The 24290-nt window shown below is 42.5% G+C and overlaps 2 protein-coding genes across 3 annotated transcripts in view; one reads left to right on the top strand and one right to left on the bottom strand.

Moving 5' to 3' along the window:
- atg7 (ATG7 autophagy related 7 homolog) overlaps nt 1–5249 on the top strand; it is a 63182-nt gene extending 57933 nt beyond the window's left edge. Inside the window, exon 19 of the mRNA XM_079680992.1 lies at nt 3198–5249. Coding sequence (XP_079537118.1) covers nt 3198–3230 — 33 coding nt within the window. The 3' untranslated portion in view covers nt 3231–5249. The remainder of the gene's footprint in view (nt 1–3197) is intronic.
- Nucleotides 5250–5408: 159 nt separating this feature from the next.
- vgll4b (vestigial-like family member 4b) overlaps nt 5409–24290 on the bottom strand; it is a 35512-nt gene continuing 16630 nt past the window's right edge. For both annotated transcript variants that reach the window (XM_079680994.1, XM_079680993.1), the window contains 4 exons: nt 20239–20470; nt 11060–11336; nt 10712–10814; nt 5409–9997 (listed from right to left, as the gene is read on the bottom strand). In XM_079680994.1, the coding sequence (XP_079537120.1) occupies nt 9741–9997; nt 10712–10814; nt 11060–11336; nt 20239–20470 (869 nt within the window). In that variant the 3' untranslated portion in view covers nt 5409–9740. The remainder of the gene's footprint in view (nt 9998–10711; nt 10815–11059; nt 11337–20238; nt 20471–24290) is intronic.

Genomic DNA, 24290 nt, shown 5'->3' with positions numbered 1-24290 from the left:
TGAAAGTGACCATATTTCAAGTTTCACATAGACTGTACTAAAGTCTTATATAAAAGAAACTGTTTCAGATTACTGACCCATTTTCTTTTCAATTCAAAGAGCAGGATGTTTTGCTGTAATGCATCATCCCAAAGCTCAATCTGTTTCAGAATGGATAATGTGTTCATCTCCGTGTTGATGAGGCACACATTCAGTGAGGTTTGTACTGTTTATACTGAAGTGAAGTCTCACATTGATTGCTCTGCATGAATCTGCCAAATGTGTTTCCACTGTTTCAATAACTGAGAGCTCTCCATGTGTGCAGAGACGGAGACACAGAGCAGAAACACAAAGTGTAAGAACGACCAGTCTTGGAAATCAGGGCAATGTTTTATTTTACAGTTCTGTTGTTCTCGGATGTTTTTTGAAGTATTCAGGAAGACACATATCTTCTACACATATCTCCTGAACTTCCCCACTCAATCTATCAAGACCCGAGCAGTTATATTAGAAGTCCCAGGTAAGGCACGGGCCGGCGCATGTCGCTCAAAGGAATTCCTCGCCATATGAACTTTGACCCTTAGAAAGTAAAAGTGAAGAGGCACAACGTGTCAACTCCCTTGGGATAGGTCTGGGGAACAGGGGTAGGAAAAGAGAAGTAAGAAACAGAGGAAGAGAGGCACAACGTGTCCACGTACATGCACTCTGCTAAAATAGTTTGAGGGAAAGGGGTGAGGAAATACAAAGTATGAAACTGAAATTAAAAGGCACCACATTGCGTAAATGCTTCCCCTTAGAATAGGGTGGAAATTATGAGACAGGGACAAAAGTGAAGAGGGACACAAGTGAAGAGGGACACAAGTGAAGAGGGACATCGTGTCTAACCTTGACGTAATTGCACTCCCCAAAGGGAAAGAAAGTCAAAAGTACAAGCAGAGAGGTCCAACGTGTCTACGTAAAAGCACTCTCCTGAAACAGTTTGAGGCAAAAGGGGTGAATAATAATAATAATAAAAAACTGAAATAGAAAGTAAGAAGTATAGGTAGAGAGGCACCACGTGTCTACGTAAATGCACTCTCCTAGAATGAGTTAAGGGAAAGGAGTAGAAAGCAAAAAAGTACAAGAGGGAAAGGCCCAACGTGTCTGTCTACGTAAATGCACTCTCCTAGAATAGTTTGAATAAACGGGGTAGTAAGAAAGCAGTAAGAAACATTTTTTTTATTTTCTACCTATTTTAGAGACTTTCCCTGAGAGAATGGGTCCATCTCAAACTATGTCAATATTTATCATTTGTTTTTTATTGGGAACTTGCTTTTCCTTACATGACGCGATATAAATACACATCATGCTCACCTGTAGACATATTTCAACTTTTGCATGTTTACCTCACATGCTGCTCAATAACCAGGAAAGTTGGCTCTGGAAAGTTGAGATTTGTATTTCTAATTAATGAGGCAAATAATCTTCTTATTAAAAGGCGACAATTATTGTCAGTTAGAGCCCCTTTTTTAGTTGTTTGTCTACATGGTTTGTGAATGTTTCTCTAATAATTTCATATGTTCATATGATTTCACAATTGTAAAGGCCTGTCAAAGAGAAACGCAACACTTTGTCTTTGTTTCTTTAAGAACGGGCTCCTAACAATACACCTATCTCTGCATGTGTATTACCTGTGGAACACACACAAACAAAACAAGTTGAAGTTAATGACACTGGTATTTCAGCGCTTTGAGTTGCAGCACAATCCAAGGAATGCAGCATGTATGTGTCAAACTGTGTGTGTGTGTGTGTGTGTGTGTGTGTGTGTGTGTGTGTGTGTGTGTGTGTGTGTGTGTGTGTGTGTGTGTGTGTGTGTGTGTGTGTGTGTGTGTGTGTGTGTGTGTGTGTGTGTGTGTGTGTGTGTGTGTGTGTGTGTGTGTGTGTGTGTGTGTGTGTGTGTGTGTGTGTGTGTGTGTGTGTGTGTGTGTGTGTGTGTGTGTGTGTGTGTGTGTGTGGAGACACACTCAGAGCCATGAGTGTGTAACATTCCAGGCTGTGTTAGAGGTATGTGAATTACGTCTTACAGAGAGAGAATGTGAGGAATCTGCTGCCATGAGAAGGCCGCTGTTGTTTACTGACACAGTAGTGAAAAGGAGTTGTGTGTGTGTCTCTGTGGGGGCGAGAGAGAGTCACATGCTGCTGTCACTTCCTGGTATGAAACTTCTTAGCTCTGATGGTGAGTAATTATTATCAAAGCTTTACTGTTGCAACTTACAAGCCAGTTATTTACACGGGTCTGTGTGGTTATCTGTCGCCTCCTGTTTTTAAAATCAAATCAAACATGGTGTCTGTTAGTAATCATATATTACATCAGTGCAGCCACTTTGACATAAAGCAGTGGCTCACTCCATTCTGAGCCTGTGTTGCTCTGCATTGTATCGTATTACGATGTTGGAGATTTGTACTTAATATTTCTGGTTACTCAGTTCTTATTTATGCATAGAAATGAAGTTAAAACAACTTGAAACAGCTGTTATTGCCGTGCTAATGATACATGATGACTGTTACATTCATACTGTACATACATCAGACATCTGAAGGTCACCTATTATGCAAAATCCACTTTTTCATGTCTTTCACACATAAACATGTGTCCCCTCTGTGTAAAGAGATTTGGAACGTTTCAGGGAAAAATATTCTCTCTCTTTCTCTCCTGATCCATTTATATAAAAACTGGTCTGAAAATCAGCAGATTTTGGACCTTTTGTGATGTCGCAATGTTTTTGTCGGGTTGTGTAACCATTAGCCAATCACCAACCAAGGTAACACCCTCCCACCTTATCACCGGAATCTCCTCCGAGAGCACCATTGTGTTTTAATAAACCAAACATCTTGAGAGGGGTGTGGGGGGGGAAGTTCATTTAAATGTAAAGCTACAGATAATCAGCACTTTTGAATCAGAGGGGTTTATGGGATGCTTCAATGTATGATCTGTGTTTGGTATTTTAAGCCAAACATTTCAGAGACATGTTTTTTGTATTTCTGAGACCTGTAATATATTGTAGAAAAATACTATAATATGGGACCCTTACTCACTGAGCAAACTGCACTGAAGACTGTAAGATGCAGCTAAAAGCCCCAGAAAGAACCTTGAGTTAGGACTGTTTTAGTCGAACATTGTTTTGTAGACAAAACTTCCATTAATGTGTTTCTTTCTCTGTTGTGTCTTGCCTCCTTAGATTTGGGATATGAGCGACGATGAGAGCATCTGAAGGACTGGAGAAACAAATCCTGGACCCCCCCGAACCCCCCCCCCCCCCCCCATCCTTCAGCTTCTGTCTGCTTTTGGGTTTATTAAGGATGCATATTTACAAATGAAAAGGTCTTTGCGGATGACAGTAGATACACAGATAAAACTCAAACCAAGCTAAACTACCGGGAATGCAGCTAAAATAAGCTATACAATTCCTATTAGCTCATTTGGATTCACGAGTAATATGGTTACAATTATAAACAATAAAAGATTAACTGCTAAAGTATTCAGTGAATTTCTTTTTTTCACTTTTACGTCAGTTCATTTTTCACTTTGTGAGTATTAAGCTGTTGTATTTAAGGGAGAATGTAGTTGTTCCTATCTAGGGTTGCAAAGGGGTGGAACGTTTCCGGTAAATTTCCGGTAAATTTCCGGAAAGTTTCCATGGGAAGTTAAGCTGGGGAATTTTTGAAATATTCGATGCAAAATTAAACAAAAAAACATGACATTTCAACAGATGTTTTTTAAAAAAAAATTTTTTTAAGTAGAACAGAACAAGTTTTAATCATTTTATTGAACAATTATTTGTTTCATTGAAGAACGAAAACAGGAATGTTGAGTTAAATGTTACTCATCCACCCCCACTCATTAAAAAATGAACAAAAATGCACCCCCCATCCAAAGATCCCCATAAAGTCCCATTCAAAATGTTAAATGAAAAGAGCCCTTCTCCCTCCAAAAAGTCTCATTAAACATGCAAATCTTCCTTCAAGCAATCCTCTGCATTTTGGCTAAACCCTTTCAGTCAACAGGCTCCTCCTGGGCCTCATCAATATCACACTCTGATTCTTCCTCTTCAGTGTCACTGTCCAGCCTTGTTGAGGATGGCTCTGTGTCAGGCTCAAAGAGCCTTAGGTTTGCCCGAACGCCAACCAGTTGTTCCACTCTCACATTAGTGAGCCTGTTGCGAACCTTTGTATGGTCTCAATAGCCATGCAGTTAGCAGTGTGCTATGGCATGGATATTCAAGTGTACTTGAATGGCATCTGTTTGTTTTAGTCAAGATTATGCTAAAATATACTTTCGCCAACTATGTTTAAGTTCCCTATGAAGAGCCAACCTTCAATTTGGAAAATTCCCAGTTTATTCCCATAAATTCCCGTTTATTCCCGTGGAAAGTTTCCATCTTTGAAAATTCCCAGAATTTTGCAACCCTATTCCTATCTCTTCACTTGCATTCACTCAATGTTTACCTGAGACAAAACACAACAAAACACTTGTATTAATGGACTTTATTTTTGTCTTTAAAAAAAACCCTCACCGAATAGACCCAGGTTCAATCCCCCCCACCGTCTCTCCATCAACACATTTAATGGGTTTGCTGTGTCCTTTGGCAAGACGTTGACTAACAACATCTGCTCGCTCACTCAGAGTGCTTCAGATTGATTATTAAATTACAAAAACACAGTTGACAACTCAGCAAATCCATCCATCTCCCTGTGTGTTTACCGGAGACTGTGATACATACAGTGCAGTTAATAATAAAACCAGCTCACAGATGTTACTGTGCAACTGATGTGGAAACTGTTTACTGTTGCTGTAGACAACCTGGAAGCTAAAACTGCACAATTTAATATAAAAGAGCCGACGGACAAACTGAAGGTCTTTATGGTCTGTTAGTGTTGACGCTTGCATGTCTTTATCTCTTGCTTTTCTTACTGCTGTGTGATATTTCTCTGTACTGATTAGATGTATGATACTTTCAGTGTGACGACAGCCGCCTTGATATGTATGGAAGATAATAAGTGCAACGTGAGAAAAATGGAACCTTCGTTTCTGAATTTGAAAAGTGATGTCAGAATTGTGAGAAACACAATTCCGGGATCAACCTGACCTCAGACTTTTTCCTGTTATGAATTTCTCAAAATTGAGATGGCATTTATAATTGACTTGGTTTTCAATGTTCTATTCTCAGAGTTGTTTGTCATGCTTTTTTTCTTCTGTAAGTATAACCAATGAATAAACGTAATCTTTATTATTTGTTCTTCTGTGAGTTTTATGTTGCAATGAAAATATTGGTTTGTGTGAAATTAATTATATTTGCTCATTGTAGCTGCATCTTCCACCCATTGTCTTTCCTAGCATATAAAAAAAACACAGACACACACACAGTAACGGGGGCCCACACAGTCAGACAGTGGTTTAAAAGCACTTTATTGTTCATCAAGGCTACTTTACGTACAAAAAAGGTGGCCTGCCAAAACCTTTTTAGTAGAGACACAGAGCCACAAATCGACTGTAGTTTACTTGATACCATTTTTTTTTTTTACAGTTCAGAGTATTACTACCACTAAGTACATGCTACTTCCACTTCAAAAAGGACCAGGAAATTGTGGTACAGCCAAAGTAAAGACCAACTCCACTTTGATTTATCTGCACTATTTTCATGTTGTTCACTTGGTTACAGATCAAAATGGCCTCCACAGATGGGAAATGTCACATCAGATACAAGTGTGAGGAACCAAAGCCTATTTTCAGACATGCAGACGATGAACTTCAGCACAACTAAAAGTATGAAAATGCAGTCAGGATGTTCACCAGTTCAGAATTCTAATTTCAGTGAAAAGCCAATCTGTGTTATCAAATGGACTGATGGTTCTCATTTGTAGCTCAGTTCCCATCTGTAGATCTAACACATCAAAATACCTTCAAAACCCAACATTTATAACCCTTACAAGCACACGTGGAAAACGTACTCGCCTGCTAGCCCATCACAATGTTGTTGTTATTATCTTTTCAATAGTTAAATGGAAATGGCCGGCAAGGCTCAACGGGCTAGTGGCAGGGTTATGTTCAATAGGCCTCGAAAAGGACAATCTCTTTTGTTCGGATGTCTCTGGAGTCACATGATCGAACACAAGTTAAATGATTGCAGGACATTGCAATGGAAGTAGCGATTGTCCCCGACACACCAGTGGCCTTATTGTGGTTTCATACATTTGCTGTGTTCCTGCACTTGAACCTTTACTCTAACAAGACAAACTCTATAAACAAAAAAGATCAACTTTTTTCACAAAAAAGAAAATGCAATGATTACAATATAAGGACAGGAAAAAAACAACAATTAAATAGCTACATATCATTAACAAATTAATTGTTCCTCAAAAAATACCTACGATTTTTTTCTCTGTACATTCCTTACGCACAGCGTAATGATGGTCTTATAGTTACCTATTATAAAAAAGTATTTTTTTTATTAAGTGATTTTCCTACAGTGTGTAGGGAGTGTGTGCCGAAGCAAAGAGAGAGCCTCCTACCTACAGGGTGGTAGTGAAATAATAAGGAGAAAGAAAAATAGAAAAACGAAATCCTCTGGACACTGAGCCCTTTTCCCTCGTGTTTTCTCACATGTTGCTTTTCTACATCAAATATAAATCTGCTGAATCTGAGGGGGGGGGAGGGGCGTCACTGTGAGACCCTCGGTGGCAGCTGAACATCTCCTGGCTCACAGGTCGTGCTTACAGAAGCTCAGCTCCTGAAGCCCTGCTCCTCCCCGCTAAACATCTCCATCCAAACTCTGAAGCTGTCACAGAAAGCACATTTAGACTAAGAGTACTTACTCGTTTAGGAAATGAGTCTCATTCTGATCGAACATGCTGTAAATCTCAATCTGATTCTACAACTTGTCAGTTTGCTTCAGTCTAGGATGGAATGTATGGTCATTCTAGAACATGGGAGAAAGAGTACTTCACTGTGGTTACGGTCATTTTGATAAAGGATGAGTACATCCATCACAAACACACATGAACCGCGTCACCTTTCAGCCTCAGCGCAGAGACATGAAATCATTCTGTTCTTTGCTGCAGTATGACTCACATCACTGTCTATTGTTACGGCCTCAGTATAGTCTATGCTCCCAATGTTCTCCAAAAGGTTGTCTGTTTTTGAAAAAGAAGCTTATTTCTCCTTTTATTATCACATCAATTGTAACTCCGGGAAAGTGTCAGAAACCCAGTTGGCCGTGGCTGTTATGAGCTCTGTCTGTCGATAAGGAGAAACTGAGGCCTGTACTAAGTTCCCTAAAGGAGGAATGTATGCCACCTTGGCGCAGGCTCTTCAACAGCAAAACCATGTTTGTCTCAACCGCAGCAGTCTAGCTTAACTGCAGATACAATACAAGGTTGTTCAAAAATGAAAGCATTGAATTAAAAAATATCTGGACACCAAGTCAGGACAGAAAAGAGTCAACTGGTGAAGTATTAGAGCTGTGAGATCCGAAATGTATCTAATTAACGTTTTTTTTTTTTTTTAGCTCTTAAACATTAATAAGACCTTACTATAAACGATACCCTGTTACTTGAAAGCATCATCACATGCTAGATTATTCTGTATTAAGTACTTTTAGTAATACAGCTGTAATGGGAGTCAAGGCTGGTACCGAGGTGGTGACTTTAAGATGACACACTCATAAGAGTACATTTGATCTCAGGCTGCAGATGCTTTTCAGGAGAACAAGGCCTAGTTGACTATTCGTTGCTAATTTGGTGTCTCAGATCAGTCATGCTGAAGGTTGTAGCATCCTGTACCACCGATGGATCAACATCTTAAGAAAACCTTTATGGGCTGCGTATCCCGAAAGCCATCTCAACACCAGGAAGATCTCCGCTCTGCTGCGGGAGCGACGGGTCGGTAGCGGCGCCGAGAACGTTTTCGAGAAACGCAGCTCTCATCGTTACACAGAGCCTGTCCGGAGGCTGTCCCGCTATAGATGATTGTTACCATACTGATATTAATGGAAAACAAAAAAATACAAAATTGCCATAATAACAATAATAATATGGAGTACGACTGACCCAGCAGTGAGTGTATAGTGTCTATGTCCGTTACTGACATCGAAAGAAGCAACAACTAACGTCTGAATGAAAAGGCTAATAGTAGTTAGGATTGAAATGCGGCTTAAAAACATTAATAGATACCAGCTATTAAAAAACAAAACAATAAAAAACATGCATCCGTAAAAAGCATTAGTTCACCCTTCAAACCTTTGTAGAAATAGACCAAACCACAGTGTGTAGGAGAGGGAGGGGTAGCAGGGCGTACGTCAAATATAATTACAACACCCGTGTTCAAAGAGACACAAAAACCAAGGTGTGTGTGAAGAGATCGAAATAATGTTCACTCCCCCGGTCCAGAAACCAGACTTTTCCTCCCCCCCCCCAACCACAAAGTGACATGCAGCGTCATCTATCCCCTCATCACTGTCAGCAGTTAAGCCAGTGGAACACATCAAAGCTCATTGTTCAGCTACACTGACTCTGGTACAGCTGTGTTTCAGCCCTGAGCTACTCTCATAATGCCTGTGATGTCCATCCACACCGCAGTTAACTGATCCCATAACCTGCCTGTGCTTGCAACTATTTGGCACCATTACCAATAATAAGCATGAAGCAGTTTACACCTGACGTTGTTTTCCTTAACTTCTCTTACTATGCAAGCATGTGTTTGTAGTTAACAGCTACACTTAACAAGCTGTGATGTGACCACATGTGCTTCATATTGAACATGTTATACTGCCCAACCCCACTACTATGCATTTCCCATTAAACAAAAGCATACAAATGCTACTTTACATTCCGTGCCAGGCTCAGGGTGAGAATATTCCCAGCTAGTCTTCAGAGAAACTGTTGTTGAAATCTAATGGAGTTTCCTACTTGGGCAGGATGACAGCAGACTGTGTCAAATCAGCCCCATTAAAACCTTGATGTGTCACTCGTTAGTTACCCTCTATGGCAGCAGTGCAAGCTAAATCGATCAGCTAAGTATTCATACAGTAACAACACCAGCACAACACACACAGGACAGAGGGAGAGAAGGATAGTGAGAGGGTGAAAAGAGATGGAGATCACATGATGGCTTCTTGTTGTTTTGTTTTCGAGGTGGGCGTTCATAAACATCGTCGAGGTTTCTTTGGTAGCACAGTGGGCTGGTTTGGGATTACTTTTCTCCAAAGTGTTCTCTTTTTCCAAAAGTCGGGCATCTCATAAGCAGTACACAAAACACTACACCAAAAAAAAAGCAGTACACAAAACTACTGTTAAAGAAACAAACAAACAGAATAAAGAAGAAAATGAAGAATTCAAACATCGCCTTTCTCCTCTCTTTATGTACATACAACGACAGACTCTTCGCTCAGCTCCAAGCTCGACATGCAGGGATGATGAATGATTGGACGGAGCAGCTTGATGCTCCGGTCGAGTCCCAAAGTCCAACCTCATCGCTCATCACTCATTATTGTCTGGCGTTACCACCAGAAGACAGAAGGGGGGGGGGAGGGGGAAAAACGTCCGTGTTGTTATTGCTTGATTCTCTATGAGTGCAGACTTGAGGGTTTTTCCGATGTTTTGAGCAGACCAGCAGACAGGCATTCCCTCTGGGATGCTGGTGACAGAACAAAGTGACGAGGGCTAGGGTTTTGGAGCCGGGATGATCGGGGGAGAGAAGGACAAATCCTTCTGAAACCCCGCCTCCTTCAGGAGACCACAGAAGGGGAGTGGTTGTGATTGACCATGTGGCTGTCGGGGGAGGAGTTTGGGCTGCTGCCGGACGACGAGGGGCTCCCCTTGTTTTTAATCTGCAGCCAGGTCTCGCCCAGCGCCTTGGCGAAGTGGTCGTCCACCGAGCCGGTGATGGACACAGAGTTGGAGGCGGTGGGCTCGGGCTCCTTGTAGTTCTTACCCAGACTGCGGCGGAAGTGCTCCTCAATCACCGGGTCGCAGGCTGTATTGGCTGAAACAGAGAGGATAGGAAAGAGTTTTTAGTTCCCATAACCAAAACAGAAACATCTCTTAAACTCACTCATATAAAGTTTAGTGGGAGTTTCTTTTGCCAAGCATCAGTTCAAACACTTCTAATGAGCATTTGAAGTCAATGGAAAACTCAGACACTCGGCTCCACTTTCTCATTGCGTTTTTTTTTTTTTTTAAATCACCGATTTAAATTTAATTGCTAACCTCAATGAGATCATAGGGATTTCACTAAGATCATAAAAACGGCCACAGTCGAGTGAAGCCACGGGAAACATGACCGACACACACAGACGGGACGAATAAGACAGACGTGTTTGGCTGAAGCCTCGAGTGACGAGATAACAGACGAGGTGATAAATAAAGAGTGTTGAAGCCTCTGAGACTCGCTGACCGAGAGCTGGGAGGATTTCTTTTTTAGCATCACTAATTTTAGCAAGTCCGTCTGAATGTTAGGAGTATAAGCGGTTGTGTTTTGTCTGGAGGCTGATTTGCACTTGTGAAAAGGATTCCAACAAAGTGCACTGTTTGGGAAAGTATGATTTTAGGGACATATGTGCGCAGTACTTCATAACAATCAATGGATTACAGAGGTTTGTCCACCCCTCACGGTCTTTCTACAATAAACCGAATCAATGAATACACTAGAATTTAGAGACGTAGGACGTGTCTGTCTTTCTGCTGTGTCTGGACTCACTGTTGATTCTTCTGTAGTTGTTAGCCAGGCTTGAGCAGCCGTTGTGGGACAGGTTGCAGTTGCGGTTGTTGGCTGGGGCGCATGTGATCACTGAAGGACGATTCTAAAAACACAAAGTATTGGGACATATTCAAGCAAAGAAAACAGACCAAAGGGAGGTGCAATGATACATTGACCACAAGGGTTTGAAATAGAACATCTATTCTCCTCACCATCCAAGGAGACTGGCTAATGAAAGCACACTGCTTAAATCTAGGGGGGGTTCTACATGGGTTGAGGTTTTACCCAATAATTTGAAAGATATTTAGTCTGGTGCTCGAACCAGAGAAACAGGAAGTGCGGGGTTACCTGCTGGCGTTCCACGGCGCTGACTGCGTGCGGCACTGTTGCCATAGCTGCCGTGCTGCTGCGTGCAGACTCCACCATGCTGTTTTTGGTGAGCGCCAGCGGCTGGTCCATCCCGGCTAAGCTAGCCAGATGGTGGTGGTGGTGATGGTGGTGGTGGGCATGGCTGTAAAGGTGGTTGCCGTGGACTCCCAGAGCGCTGGGCACCATCACGCGCTCGATGGGGCTCCGGCTCTGGTCCTTGGACATGGGAGAGCTGCGGTAGTCTCCATTGGGTTTCCTGGAGAACAGAGGGACAGAAAGAGGAGCATTATTGAACTGCTTTCCATTTCCTCTCACTCAGATTTGATTAGAAATGCGCATTTAAAAGATTTGTTGTCTACTGAGATGGCCCCTTATCAAATGTTTTTAAAACAGAACTCTCTGTGTTAGGGATGAGCTCAATACAAAAAACAACAGCAGGCTGGTGGCAGATCGTGTATCTAATGGAAAAGATGAGCAGTGTGAAGAAAGGAATAAAGGCAGGTAGAAAGGGGCTCCGAGAAAGGGTTGAGGGCAAAGAGAGGTAAGCTAAACAAAAGACTGATTGTAAATGGTACACACACAGACACTCTCTTTTCAGATTGCTGTAGGGTCTGATAAGACTATTTTGTACAAGCACATGCTCTCTCTCTCTCACGCACACACAATGTTTGCTGTTAATGAAGGAGGAAGGAAAACTCCTAACTGTATCCAACATGGATGGGCTCCAAACGTCTCCCTGCACAGAGAGGCAAACAGGCACAAAGTTCAAAGCTGTGGAGTGGTTTCCTCAGAACAGCGCATCAACTGTATCTCCCCAGTGAGCCTGAAACCAGCTGCAATCACTGCTGTCCAATGGAAGAACTCAGAAAATCCAGCAGGGCTCCTACAGCACAGACACATGCAGAGGAGCTGCCTCTATCTGCATCTCAACTCAATTCCTAAAGTTGATCCATTCGTTTTTTACTCTACAACCACGAGCTGAATACTAAAAGTTAAAAAAAAGAGTAAGACTGCCACACAGTTCCCATATGAAAGACTTTTATTTCCCACCACAACAAAGTCCCCCTCTCCAATCTGTGAGCTCATATTTTAATCATTGAAAAAGCAGCGATAAGGGTTAAGAGATTAAAGTAACGACAGTTTGACAAAACACAGATTTCGGCCTCTCTTTTTCTCCAGCTCCCAGCTCTAATGAAAACTTGTTTGATTTGTAGAGAACTGGCGGCGCCTGATACCGTGCGCCATTGCTTCCAGTTTAACAGTAGCAATTATTTTGCTCAGTGCGTCAAATGTGGTCTGTGTTCTGTATGTGTTCAACTGTGTATTACACCCTGACTGCAGCTCCACGCCCCTCCTACAGTTTGAGGCCCAGTCTCAGGGAGCAAGATTTATTGCACTCGCCTCCTACTATCTCTCCTTTTCTCCAACCTCAAAGCCACATGCATAACGACACAGCCATTCACAAATTAGAACTCACCGACTTCCTACTTCCTACACCGACATAAACACTTTACATACACACAAAAGCCTCCATTTGGAAAACAAAACAACGGTACATCGTACTATAAATAATAAGCTGCACTCAGAAATACAGGAAATTCCCTCTTTGTGCTTCAACAGAAACTGTGTGGGGGCTTTTCTCCAGAAAAAGCCTGAATGTGAATGCAAGAGCGAAAAAGCTGCAGCAGTTTTTTTTTTATTTTAATTTTTTTGTTTCGATGCAAGACAAGAAGTTCAGGCAAACAGTTGTAGATCCATGTGACCAGGCAACCTGACTGCTGGGTCAAGCATCTGGAACCCACAGCAGCGTCCTCCACAAATAAATAGTCTCCACAGAATACAGAGAGGGAGAGAGGAAGAGCTGCCGAGAGGCGGGGGGGGGGGGGGGGGGGGGGCTGCATGTGAACGGTCCGGACCTCTGCTATAAGAAAGAGTGAGGTCGATAGTTTCCTTCGTTTGTGCCGAGCTTACATTAGCAGAGAGAGACCCCCCTTTTCTTTTTACTCTCTTTGTCTTTCTTTCTCTTTTCTCCTCACAGTCCGCAGCAAACTTCCCGAGGGTTAAAGAGGGAGACACTTGGCAGCGCTCTTAGAAACCCTGGCCAACCGCTCGTCAACAGGCTCCCATGTTTTCCCATAGTAGCATCAGTTATCTGTGTCGAAAAGTCAATCAATAACGGCCTCGTGGAGTCAAACAGGTAAATATAATGAATGTGTTGTTTTAAATATTTGTATAGAACAAATTCACTTTTGTAACCTCCTGTAAAACTCTGCTATCGTCAAATATAAACAACCAGCAGATTACTTTAGAGGCAAACGGATAATGAAGCTCTCCCTCTCAGCAGCTGGGTGTTGAGTTAGATTGTGGAAGTTGTTCCAAACTTTAATCATTGCCAAGGAGCAGGCATGCCCACATCCTCACACAAGAGGGGCCAGTTTCAGGAGCCAGTGAACAGGATCAACAAATCCGACCAATGAATGGCGTAGCTGTCGAATCCACCGCCGTCCCCGCCCCTCCTCGCCTGATTGCCCACCAAAACCCCCGGACCGCAGTTCATGCCAGGAATCGGGCATTCAAAACCGACCCTGAGTCTTTTGTCCCTCATACTCACCTCTCAATTATGGTTAGGGTCGCAGCTGGGGAGAGAGGGAGAGGGCGGACAGCGAGGGAGACGCATGCGGGCATACGGGTGGTAACAAGGCTAGAGCTGAAGGGAGAGGGGTGCCATGTCTGGGGCTGGAGGAGAGGATGAGTGCTACAAGTGGGACAGGCAGAGAGAGAGGGGGGGGCAACCTTTAAAAAGTAAAGAACTCTTGGATTTGGCCCCTACAAGAGGACACTAAGTGAATAAAAGGAGTGGGGTCGAGGTTGGGGACGCAGCTGAATCTTATTTCACAACTTAATACTCTCAGGTCGAGCATCAATATGGAGCAAGACCCACGCTGAGGAGGGGGCAGACAGAGAGAAGCTCAGATATAATGATGCTGGAATAGATTTGAGAGAAATGACTCAAATATACAGAACCCACCAGCACTCTGAGTGCAGGTACAGTCCAACTCCTATTTGTCCTGTTAGCCTAAAGAAAACGTCGAACCTCGCTTTGGCCCGTCTTCTTTACTTGAATATTTGCACGTTTTTTTCCCACCGGTTTGTTTTTATAATGAGAACCGTGTGACTGACATCAGAATATATATTTTTGACACAATGGAATAAAGAGTATTTTCTATTTGATTCTATTTGACAAGAGCCTGGGTTTTGTGTAGCCTGGCATTAGTGGTGGTCACTGTGGTTGAGATTCACTGGAAGACCCCTTCATTTCAAAGTTAGAGAGTCCAACCCTCAATACATAAATGATGTTCATATATCTTAAATAATATTACACCACTCTGATCTGTCATTAAGGCCAGCCTTTTGAGTAACCCTTCACATGACACCCTGTCTTCAAGTTAACCTCAAGTCAAAGATCATGACTGCGAACCATGTTTGAGTGACTTGAGCGAACAAAGCACATAGTCAGCCCTGCTAAGTGTTTCTTAAAAGAAGCCGCTTTCTTTGAGCCAACTTGTCCAATTGTCAAAATGGAAAGTGAATCAAACAAATAAACCCATAACTTTAAAATGATGGTTGAGTTTTCCACGTTTAGCTTTATAGTAGACTGCCAATTTGGTGAGTTAGCTATATTTTACTTTGAGGGAAATATACAGGAGCTATAAAAGTTCCACGCCTTTTCTCACAATTGTCCTCTAGTCTTTTAGAGAAAACCTCACCGTAAATCTTTAGAGAGAGAGAAAGAGAGAGAGAGAGAGAGAGAGAGAGAGAGAGACACACACAGGAAACATCTGGGAAGAATCAGGGCGTAGAGAGGAGAAGACGACAAAAAAAAAAAAGCAGAGGAGGATGAAGGCTCAACCGCAGGTTACAACCAGGCCCGAGCTCTGCGAGGTCTGCTGAAACCCACAAAATGGATACACACACACACACACACACACACACACACACACACACACACACACACACACACACACACACACACACACACACACACACACACACACACACACACACACACACACACACACACACACACACACACACACACACACACACACACACACACACACACACACACACACACACACACACACACACACACACACACACACACACACACACACACACACACACAATACAAACATCTCAGCACAGTTTACTCTGCTCACTTCAGGTTTGAGTTGCGGGACTGAGCGGAAGTTAGCAATAATATTTGTATCCTTTAAAATAGAAGAGTCAAAAACCAGAGAAAATACACCTTACAGATGTGATTTACAGAGTAGTATTGGAATACATTGGTAGTTGTTCTCGACATGGAACATGAAATAGAAGTTATTCTTACAAAGGATTCTTGAAAACGGTTTGGTAAATCAGGCCGAACATCTACAACAAGCAAGATTTACACAGCCATTTCAAATCTTTTAGACTTCCACTCACGCAGCAATGCTGATAGAAATCTAGCACATAATGGACGGTAAACTGACTGCAGAGAAAGAGCTGAAGAAATCCTTTGTTATTAAAGCTGGAACAGATCGGATATGGGAATAACCATAACAAGCAGGCAAAGAAAACAACATGAACACACACACACAGGCAGAAAAAACACACGCTGTATGATACCCCTTTTTTTCTCACATGCGCCTACACTAAATAGTCCAGTACCATCGAGCGAGTAGCAATGACCTCACCTGGCTTGACCAGACGCAACCACAGACACAGACACAGACACAGACACAGACACAGACACAGACACAGACACAGACACACACACACACACACACACACACACACACACACACACACACACACACACACACACACACACACACACACACACACACACACACACACACACACACACACACACACACACACACACACACACACACACACACACACACACACACACACACACACACACACACACACACACACACACACACACACACACACACACACACACACACACACACACACTCTCTCTCTCTCTTATGTTTCCCCCAATTTGGCCTTTGGGGAAACTTCCATGAGAACAATTTACTGATGAAGTTCCCAGTAGAAGGCAGCTGCACTTTCTGTATGCAACAGTACTTACTGCAGCAAACTGGCTACACTGACTAAATGTAGCTTTTAGGGCCATTTTCAACAGAATTACGCTTGAGAGAATCATAAAATAAAAGCAAGGCAGAGAGAAAGATGAAGTACTACTCTGAACAAAGTCGACGAAAAATGTCTTTTTGGCAATTCAGCCAGTATGAGCATGAACAAAACATGAGAAAGAGAGAAAAAAGGAACATTTGCTCCAAGCAATCCCCAGGTCAACTTGTCAAGTTCATCAAAATCTGACTTAATGGTTTTTAAAATGTAATTCCGCTAAGCAACTTACTATACAGAAAATATACACAATACACTTGGTATATTATAATGAAAAAAAATACACTTAGTTTGGATAAACATCAAAGCTTATCACCTGAGAAAATCAACAGTGAGTCCATGTAACCAGGCTGCTGCATATACACTTTCCTGAAGTCATATTCCCCAATTAAAACCCTATAAAAAGCCTTGCTCTGGGACCGGCTCTTATTCCTAAGGAGGAATGAAACAGCTGAGCTAGAGGACTTTTATTCTGGCGGCTCTACAACTGCAGAGCGGCGGGCAGGCAGCAGCAGGCTTCCAGCCCGCAGGCTCCAGTGGACAGGATAAGGCTTCTTTGTTCAAGACTCCTCCTACTCCTCAGAGAAAATAAGAAAGTATTGCCTCTGCTGCCTGACAAGGAGCCCTCTCACACACATGCACACACACATGCACACAAACAGATTATCACAGATGGGCAAGCACACATGCATGTACGGACAGCGCACAAAACAACACTTGTGCATACCTGCAGTGGCTGCAGAAGGCCTCTGCAGACTCACTACAAAGAGATTGTTTCCACATATCAGCCTGCAACTAGGCCTATCGATGTGTTCCATCAGACTTTTATATGTAGAATTTACCATGCTATAAACTTTGTATTTATATTACAATAGTGACTTCACCACGAAACACTAAGATGGCTGAGAAGAATAAACTCAACCACATTTAATTCACAGCCGTTCGACAATAAACAATTAAAGAGAAAAGCCTTGAGAGGGTTCAGAAAGTTTAGTTTTCCCCAGTCTATGCCTGCGCTGACTCCAGCTTGTTATAATTGGCAGTAACCTGAGCTTACTGCCGCTTAGCCCCGCCTCAAGTCTAAGGTGTCAGGTGCCTGTCTGAAATATGACTGAATTGAAAAGACAAAAGAACGCCTACTATAAGCCTTGTGACAGAAACGCACATCATTTAGCAACCTACAGTATGTTGTCAGCACAAGGGAAAACTGCCATTTAAGCAAAACAAAAGGTGTTTCTTTTAAAGAGAAGAATGAACAAAAAAGCTCCTGAACATGCAATAACAGTCTGAGCAGAGCAATCAGTGCAGACAGAAAAACAAGCTACACAGGCAGAAGCAGCCAGCAAAATCCAACAGCTAGAATGGTGTCAGATAACCATCTCTGGACATTTGAACTGAGTGTGTGTGTGCGCCTGTGTGCGTGTGCGTGTGCGTGTGCGTGTGCGTGTGCGTGTGTGCGTGTGCGTGCGTGTGTGTGTGTGTGTACACATTTGGCGTTGTTCTCTAGCTTGTTGGCAAGCTGTTACCAAAGAACTAAGTCCATCATTTTCAAATTAAACCTAATCATTGTTCCTACTATTGACAGATGAGTTCAATGAAGCGGACGGCTCATGTATTTTAAATAAAGACAGCAAAGTACCCGCCAGTGTTTCCTATAAAAGGCTGTTTTCACCACATTATTTTTAGCTTGACTTTTTCTGTAACAATAACCCATCATTCTCCAATTTGGTGTAATCACTGTTCTTTGGAAAGGCAGAAAAACAAGGAGGAAAAGTTTGTCAGAGGCCGCCTGACTGCAGGTTTAAACAAGTCTCTCAGAAGTTCACTTTGCCAGGGAAAGCATGCCCTCAGAGAAACCGCATATGAAATGACAGAAAAAGCGATGCATTTCGGATGGCCCCGAGGCAAATGTTCAACAACTACATCACAATGAAGCTTCGGAAAAACCCCAGGGCTTAACTTCAAGTTGCAGCAAGTCAACAAGCAATTGACTTTTCTTGTGAAGAGAGTAACCAACAGTAGCTGGAGCCAAATGACTTCCAAGGTCATAATTCAATTGAAGATGAAATAAAGGGATTAAGAGTAATCACAGGTTGATTCTAGTAAATAATCATGCTACAATGAGCAGTTTGGGAAGTCATAAACATAGAGTTTTGAGTTCAGTTCTCCTTTGACAGAACCTACGTTTTACTCAACAAAATGGTTGCATTTAGAAACTGTGGCCAGGAGTTGCAACACCAACTGAAAGCTGATATGACAATAAGTCCCATTGTACTTTAGCAGACCAACTTATGAAATAAGTCACTCGTGATCCACGAGTAGGAGAATTTGCTTATCAATGTAAGCAGAAGTTAACCGCATCGCGCGTGAAAGACATCGTAAAGAGAGTGGAAAAACAACTAACACAACAGAAAGAACTCCAAGTGTGAAGATGGATTTACTGCCTGGTTAGAGTGTATAATGGTAATCCTCCAACCACTGACACATCCATAACAGAAAACAAGATGACTGCACTAATGTCGAGAAGACACACAAGCTAATCCTTTGTTATGTGAGGCCAGACAGTCACGAGATGAAGGAACAAAGACCCTCTCCCTGTGCCAATACAAGACTTCAATCAAAAGTCATAGAATTGCTACCTTTAACACAAGCCGTTGAAAACTAATGGTGACAATAAACTACTTTTGCAATGACTTGAGCGTTGATGAGAATCACTGTGAAGCCCAGGATGATCTCAGATGTATTGCCGACTATTGCTTCACCAATGAACTGCACATTTGCTATGACTGGCAGAGCTTTTGAGTTATGACTGCGCGGAAGGAAAGAAGAGAATTTAGCTACGTGTTTGGAACATGTCAGCATAAAGAATATTTAGTCATGATTGGATTATTGTGCATGAGTGACTTGGGTACGTGTATATGTCTGTGATTCGCTATTGCCTTTTTTTTGTAATTGCTATGAAAAACAAACTGACTACAGACGCATATTTAACATAACAGTCTGAACGTGATTGGAAAAAAAATGATGTTGGATGCTCCTTCAACAGACATTTTATTTCAAACACTTGCTTAGTGTGCAAACGTGCAGCAAGTGTGTGTCCAAGCTCTCATGCATACATCTTTGTGTTTGCACATGCTTAACCAGATAAATAAGAACACTACTAGTAAGGGTGCTCTACTCTTAATCCAGGGCTTACAGTATCATCTCCCATTGTGTCACCTCCAAGCCATGTTGACTGACAAACCTAACAATGCAATGAACGTAGCAACATCATTCCTCAAATTGCTTGTATTTCCAGCAACAGGACCTATAGAGGAACTGCACAGTTCCACATAACATCTCTGCAATAAATAGCATGGCCGGAGTCCCATGACTGACTCAGTCAAACCGAGAAAGAGAGTGTTGGGGGGGGGTTGCTGCGACTCCATTGCCCCCGGCCCCAGCAGTCCTTCACAGCCAATCAGCACACCAGAATCTTTGGAATCTCTGGAAGTGGGAATGTGGGAACTCTGGAGATGTGAGTAATCTCTCTGTTGTGCAGCCCCTGTTTCCAAGCTTCCAGAGATCTGCGGCTATAAGGAGAACTCTGTGGAGCCGGCTAAACCTGGCATAGCACCCCGGAGTCCAAACTGGGACTTCTGAGAAACCCTGCCTGGGCAAAGTTTTACCAAACGAGGAGCCCGCACAACACGTGGCCAACAGAAACACTGAAGCTGAATTGACTTTAAAAACAGTGGGTCTAGTATGTGTGTACATGTAGCTTCTAGACAGCAAGGTGGCCTTCTCAATGTTTCTGTGAGTGTGAGATAGACAGGGTGAAGGGAGAGAAAATATATATAAAGAATTTCACTAGGGCCTCAGGAAATGAGCATCTATAAATAACGTTATTTGAAGCTCCTCATAATGGATTTTGTTAGATAGCGTATAAGTGCCAGTTGAGTGTGTGTACTCACAGCTGCGTAGCAAACAGGCGGCTCATCTTTGCCACATGCTCGTTGTCGTCCATATCGCTGTCGCCCTGGTCCCCGCTCAGCTTCCTCTTGGTGGGGCTGATGGGAGGAGGACCCGTCCTGTGGTTGGAGATGGAGGAGGAAGAGGAGGAGGACGACGATGAGGAGGAGGAGGATGAGGAAGAGGACAGGGACAGGGACTGGAGTCTGGGGTCGCCCCTCAGAGCTGCTTCACCTGAGGAGGGAGGGAGACAAGAGGTAGAAAGTTAATAATAACGTATGAGGCAGTACAAGCATTATAAAAGATGAAAAGAAATGACAAAACCAGAATGAATTCAAAGTATAGCACCAGGAAAACTACAGTTGACTTTACTGTGGTCACTTCAAACATGACTGAGTATGAACTGACAGTTAAGTCTGTCTACTGACATGCTTACGCTGCCAAAATGGCGCCTCGCCGTGGGTGTAAATGATGATAATTAGTTTGAAATGATGGTATTTTCAAGTAGAAGGCAACTGTTTTATTGCCACTTTAAACAAGCTAACCACAAAAACGACTTCATGACAGTGTTACTATACATGCTGTGTTCCAGCTCAAACTTTGGGTTTTGTTGACTTATACAGTTTGCTGAGTGAGGCACAAACCTCTGGCATACGCAGGAGAGTATCTGGTTAGGAATGTTTTGGAGGAAATAGTTGTGGATGGGTTCTGCATGCACGTCTGTGTGTGGTGTGAACTATTTCTCTGTGTTTGTCTGACTTTTTCTGCGAACCTCCAGTCTTGTCCTGGTACAGAAGCCTTACACAGCCGTCAGTGAGTGGGAGTAAGAGCAAAAGAGAATCAGGAAAACTACCACTGGCTCCGTCTCAGCGCGGGGACTTTCCACTGCTTCTGCCTCATGTGTGAGTCTGACTTTGCCCCAACAGAAACATAAAGCTCAGACTAGAACTCTGATTCCCATGTGCAGCTTTCTCTACAACTACTACCTAAAAGAAATAGTTGTAACACTTCCCCTTGCAAAGAAACACGTTTTCCTGTTTTCATACTACAAACATTGCTCAGATGCAATGGTGATTATCTTAACTTAGAGTTAACTAAAAACTCCTACGCAGCACAGTGGGAATTTAATTTAATTTGCATATGCATACAAATTATATGACTTTATTTAAAGAGACGGAGCAAATATTTTCGGAGCCGTCTCAATTGCCATAGGACAACAATTAAATCATCCAGAAACTCGTAGCAATAAAACACACACTGAAAGGCTTTGTACTTTTATAAAGTGTGTTCTCTGTTCCTCCACTCTTCCTATATGTATGTTTAGTTTTAGCATGGCCTCCCAAACACAGCAGCAGCACCTCCCCTTTCTCTCTATCTCTGGCATGTTCCTGCTCGCCCCACTGTGAACCATAGCAACAAGGGTGACATCATTGTTTTTGGCAGGACAGAGGGTTGGCAATAAAAGAAGGGAGCCTGTGATACCACACTGGCCAATCAAAATCCAGGACACATAATAGCTTAGCAGAGGCTCAGAAGTGAAATGCTCAACAATAGGTGAACCTGTGAGTGCTTCCCCTGTGAAAAAACAAGACATGTGTCCTTATAGAGTGACCTTGTGACCTTATGCCTGCAGCACCGCAATTATGGATTGGAAGTAACCAACTTCATAGGAGTTGTGCAGGTAAAAACATTAACACTCAGTTGATAGTGGAGAATTAGAAATATCTGGAAAATGATTCTCCTTACAGGAATAACTTTAGTTTTCTAACTAACTATCTTGGAAGAGAGGTGACCAGAAAAAGCCTTCATGTCAGAACATTATGTAAGAAAAGGTCTTTGTTTTAAAAGGTACCTATAAACTAAGCAAACCTGTTTATGCATGCCTCCTAAACCATGACAGAAGTGAATAGTAAAAGATAATCCAATTATAATGTGCACAGCAACAGGCAACATCAAATACAGAGATAGGCAAAAGCACCAAATGGCAATGCTTGAAAGAATTCATTTCATTATTTTCTCTATCAATTCTATAGTTGTTTGGTAGAAAAATAACATTGTGTTATTACAGGTAAACACTGTTTGTTTTGTTAAGCCAGCAGACTGCCTGGGGGAGGAGGAGGACTGTAGCACAGAATTAAAAACTCCACTTTCCTTTCCCCTCTGCTCTCTCGGTTCATTTGGTCCACATGATCAAAGCCTGTTTCTCTTGACAGAACTTCAAACGGCTTGGAATCAGGATGAGATTGGATTACAAACAGAGGTACCCCTCTATCTCTTTATTCCCCTCTGGCTTTCAGTCCCTCTCTCCTTTCCCCCTTAAGACAGGATGAGTTCAAGCATGCCCCCTTCTCTCTCTGCGAAGCCGCAAAGTGATTATTTTTGGCCGAGGTCCTCAGTAACCTGAACTTGGCCCTCTGGGTTGCCTTTACTTTCATAGTCCGTGGAGGTTTTAGGCTTTAAATACTCGAAAAGGACACACGAAAAAAGCTCTTGTCTGCAGAGCTGAACTTTTAAACCGGATGTTGGATTGGTTTGATCTCTGACAGAGAAAGGAAAGGGGAGCAAGATAGAGGGACGAAGAGGGAAAGAAGTTGACGAAAGTACATGGCTTTGAGGAGGTTTTCAACCTTGTCTATTTGTTACTGCTCAGCAGCAAAAAGGGACAGTCAGCAGCATTCCCCTGCACCCCTCCCACACAGGCCTACAACTGATAGCAGCTTTACAGAAAGAGAAAGGGAGAGTGGGGAGAGAGGCGAACGGACAGACAAAGAGAGAGAGAGGTGCGAAGTGATAAAGAGTTGCATAATGCATAAATCCTCCAATTCAGTCTGATCACACAACTGGCAAAAATCAATCATTTCCAAAAATAGAATCAAGAGCACAGCTTGGTTGGAAAATGACAGGATTTGGAATAAAATGGGGGCAATCTTTGCTTTGCAGGAAATTGGAACAGTTGTTTACAATGCTGAAGGCAACTTGATATTGTAATAATGTGATTCTTTGTATATACACAGGGAAAGGTTCATATCAGCATGACAACATGGTTTGAGTCCAGTCCTCCTTTCATGCTACCTGGCACCAACACACTGATGGTCAGCACCTCAAAGCCAACTACAATAACTTCATTTCTTATATCCTGGAAGTTGCTCCCAATCATAACCCAACAATATGCAAACCAAACCAATCTATCCACCAACTGCAACAGAAGAAGGCAAGACTGGATGTGATTTTCGTCACACCTTCATGTACAGCAAACTGGGTCATAACATTGCATAACATGGACATTGTTACATCATGTAAACAAGACGCGTATCTGTCAGTTTTGTACAAACGACTGACACGTTGCATATCTGGATATACTGGAAATTACATTAAATATAGCCAGCAACAGCAAGTAGGCCATTTTCAGCCCCCTGCGTTATTTGTTCAGCCACACAAAGACATCACCGAATTCTGATGTAAATGTGTTTAGGCTTGTTGTAGAATTGATACGGTGCAGCTGTTTTCTTCTAGCACTGTAAATCAAGCTGTATGCCACTTTGCATCAGGATAGTGAAAAGATTCAACACTTTATTTAAACTATTAATATGGTTATTCAAGTGCAGCATGAGCATTTATGTATGCATCTGTCCGGGAATGTATTTTGAGTGTGTGCTGATGCAATAACAAGTCAGAACACCCACCATATCACAAAGCTCCTCCGAACCCCTTCTTGGCTCAACATGTTTGAACATGAAGGGCTTTTCTTTCACTCTTTTTACTGGTTGGCTCTTTTCCCTCTCTTCCTATCATTCTTTTCTTATCTTGAGGCACATGATGGAGTCCGTTTTTGGCGTAGTCAGCTAAAAGAACACACACGAAAACAATAGATGGGTAAACCCTGAAGATGTGTTCTTCCAAAGATAGAAAGAGAGCATTGTGTCTAAACACATCACACATAAGAGACACCCTGAGGATATACAAGTATAAAAATACCACTGGAAAGAAGTCTCCTACCCACTTCACTCCTGTCATTTTCTTCACTAACAGACAGGATGAAATCTGAGAGAGATGA

This window comes from Notothenia rossii, assembly GCF_949606895.1.
Source record: "Notothenia rossii genome assembly, chromosome: 5".
NCBI classification, from domain to species: Eukaryota; Metazoa; Chordata; class Actinopteri; order Perciformes; family Nototheniidae; genus Notothenia; species Notothenia rossii.
The sequence above is the reverse complement of the archived record's forward strand: the minus strand, read 5'-3'. Positions and strand labels throughout refer to the sequence as shown.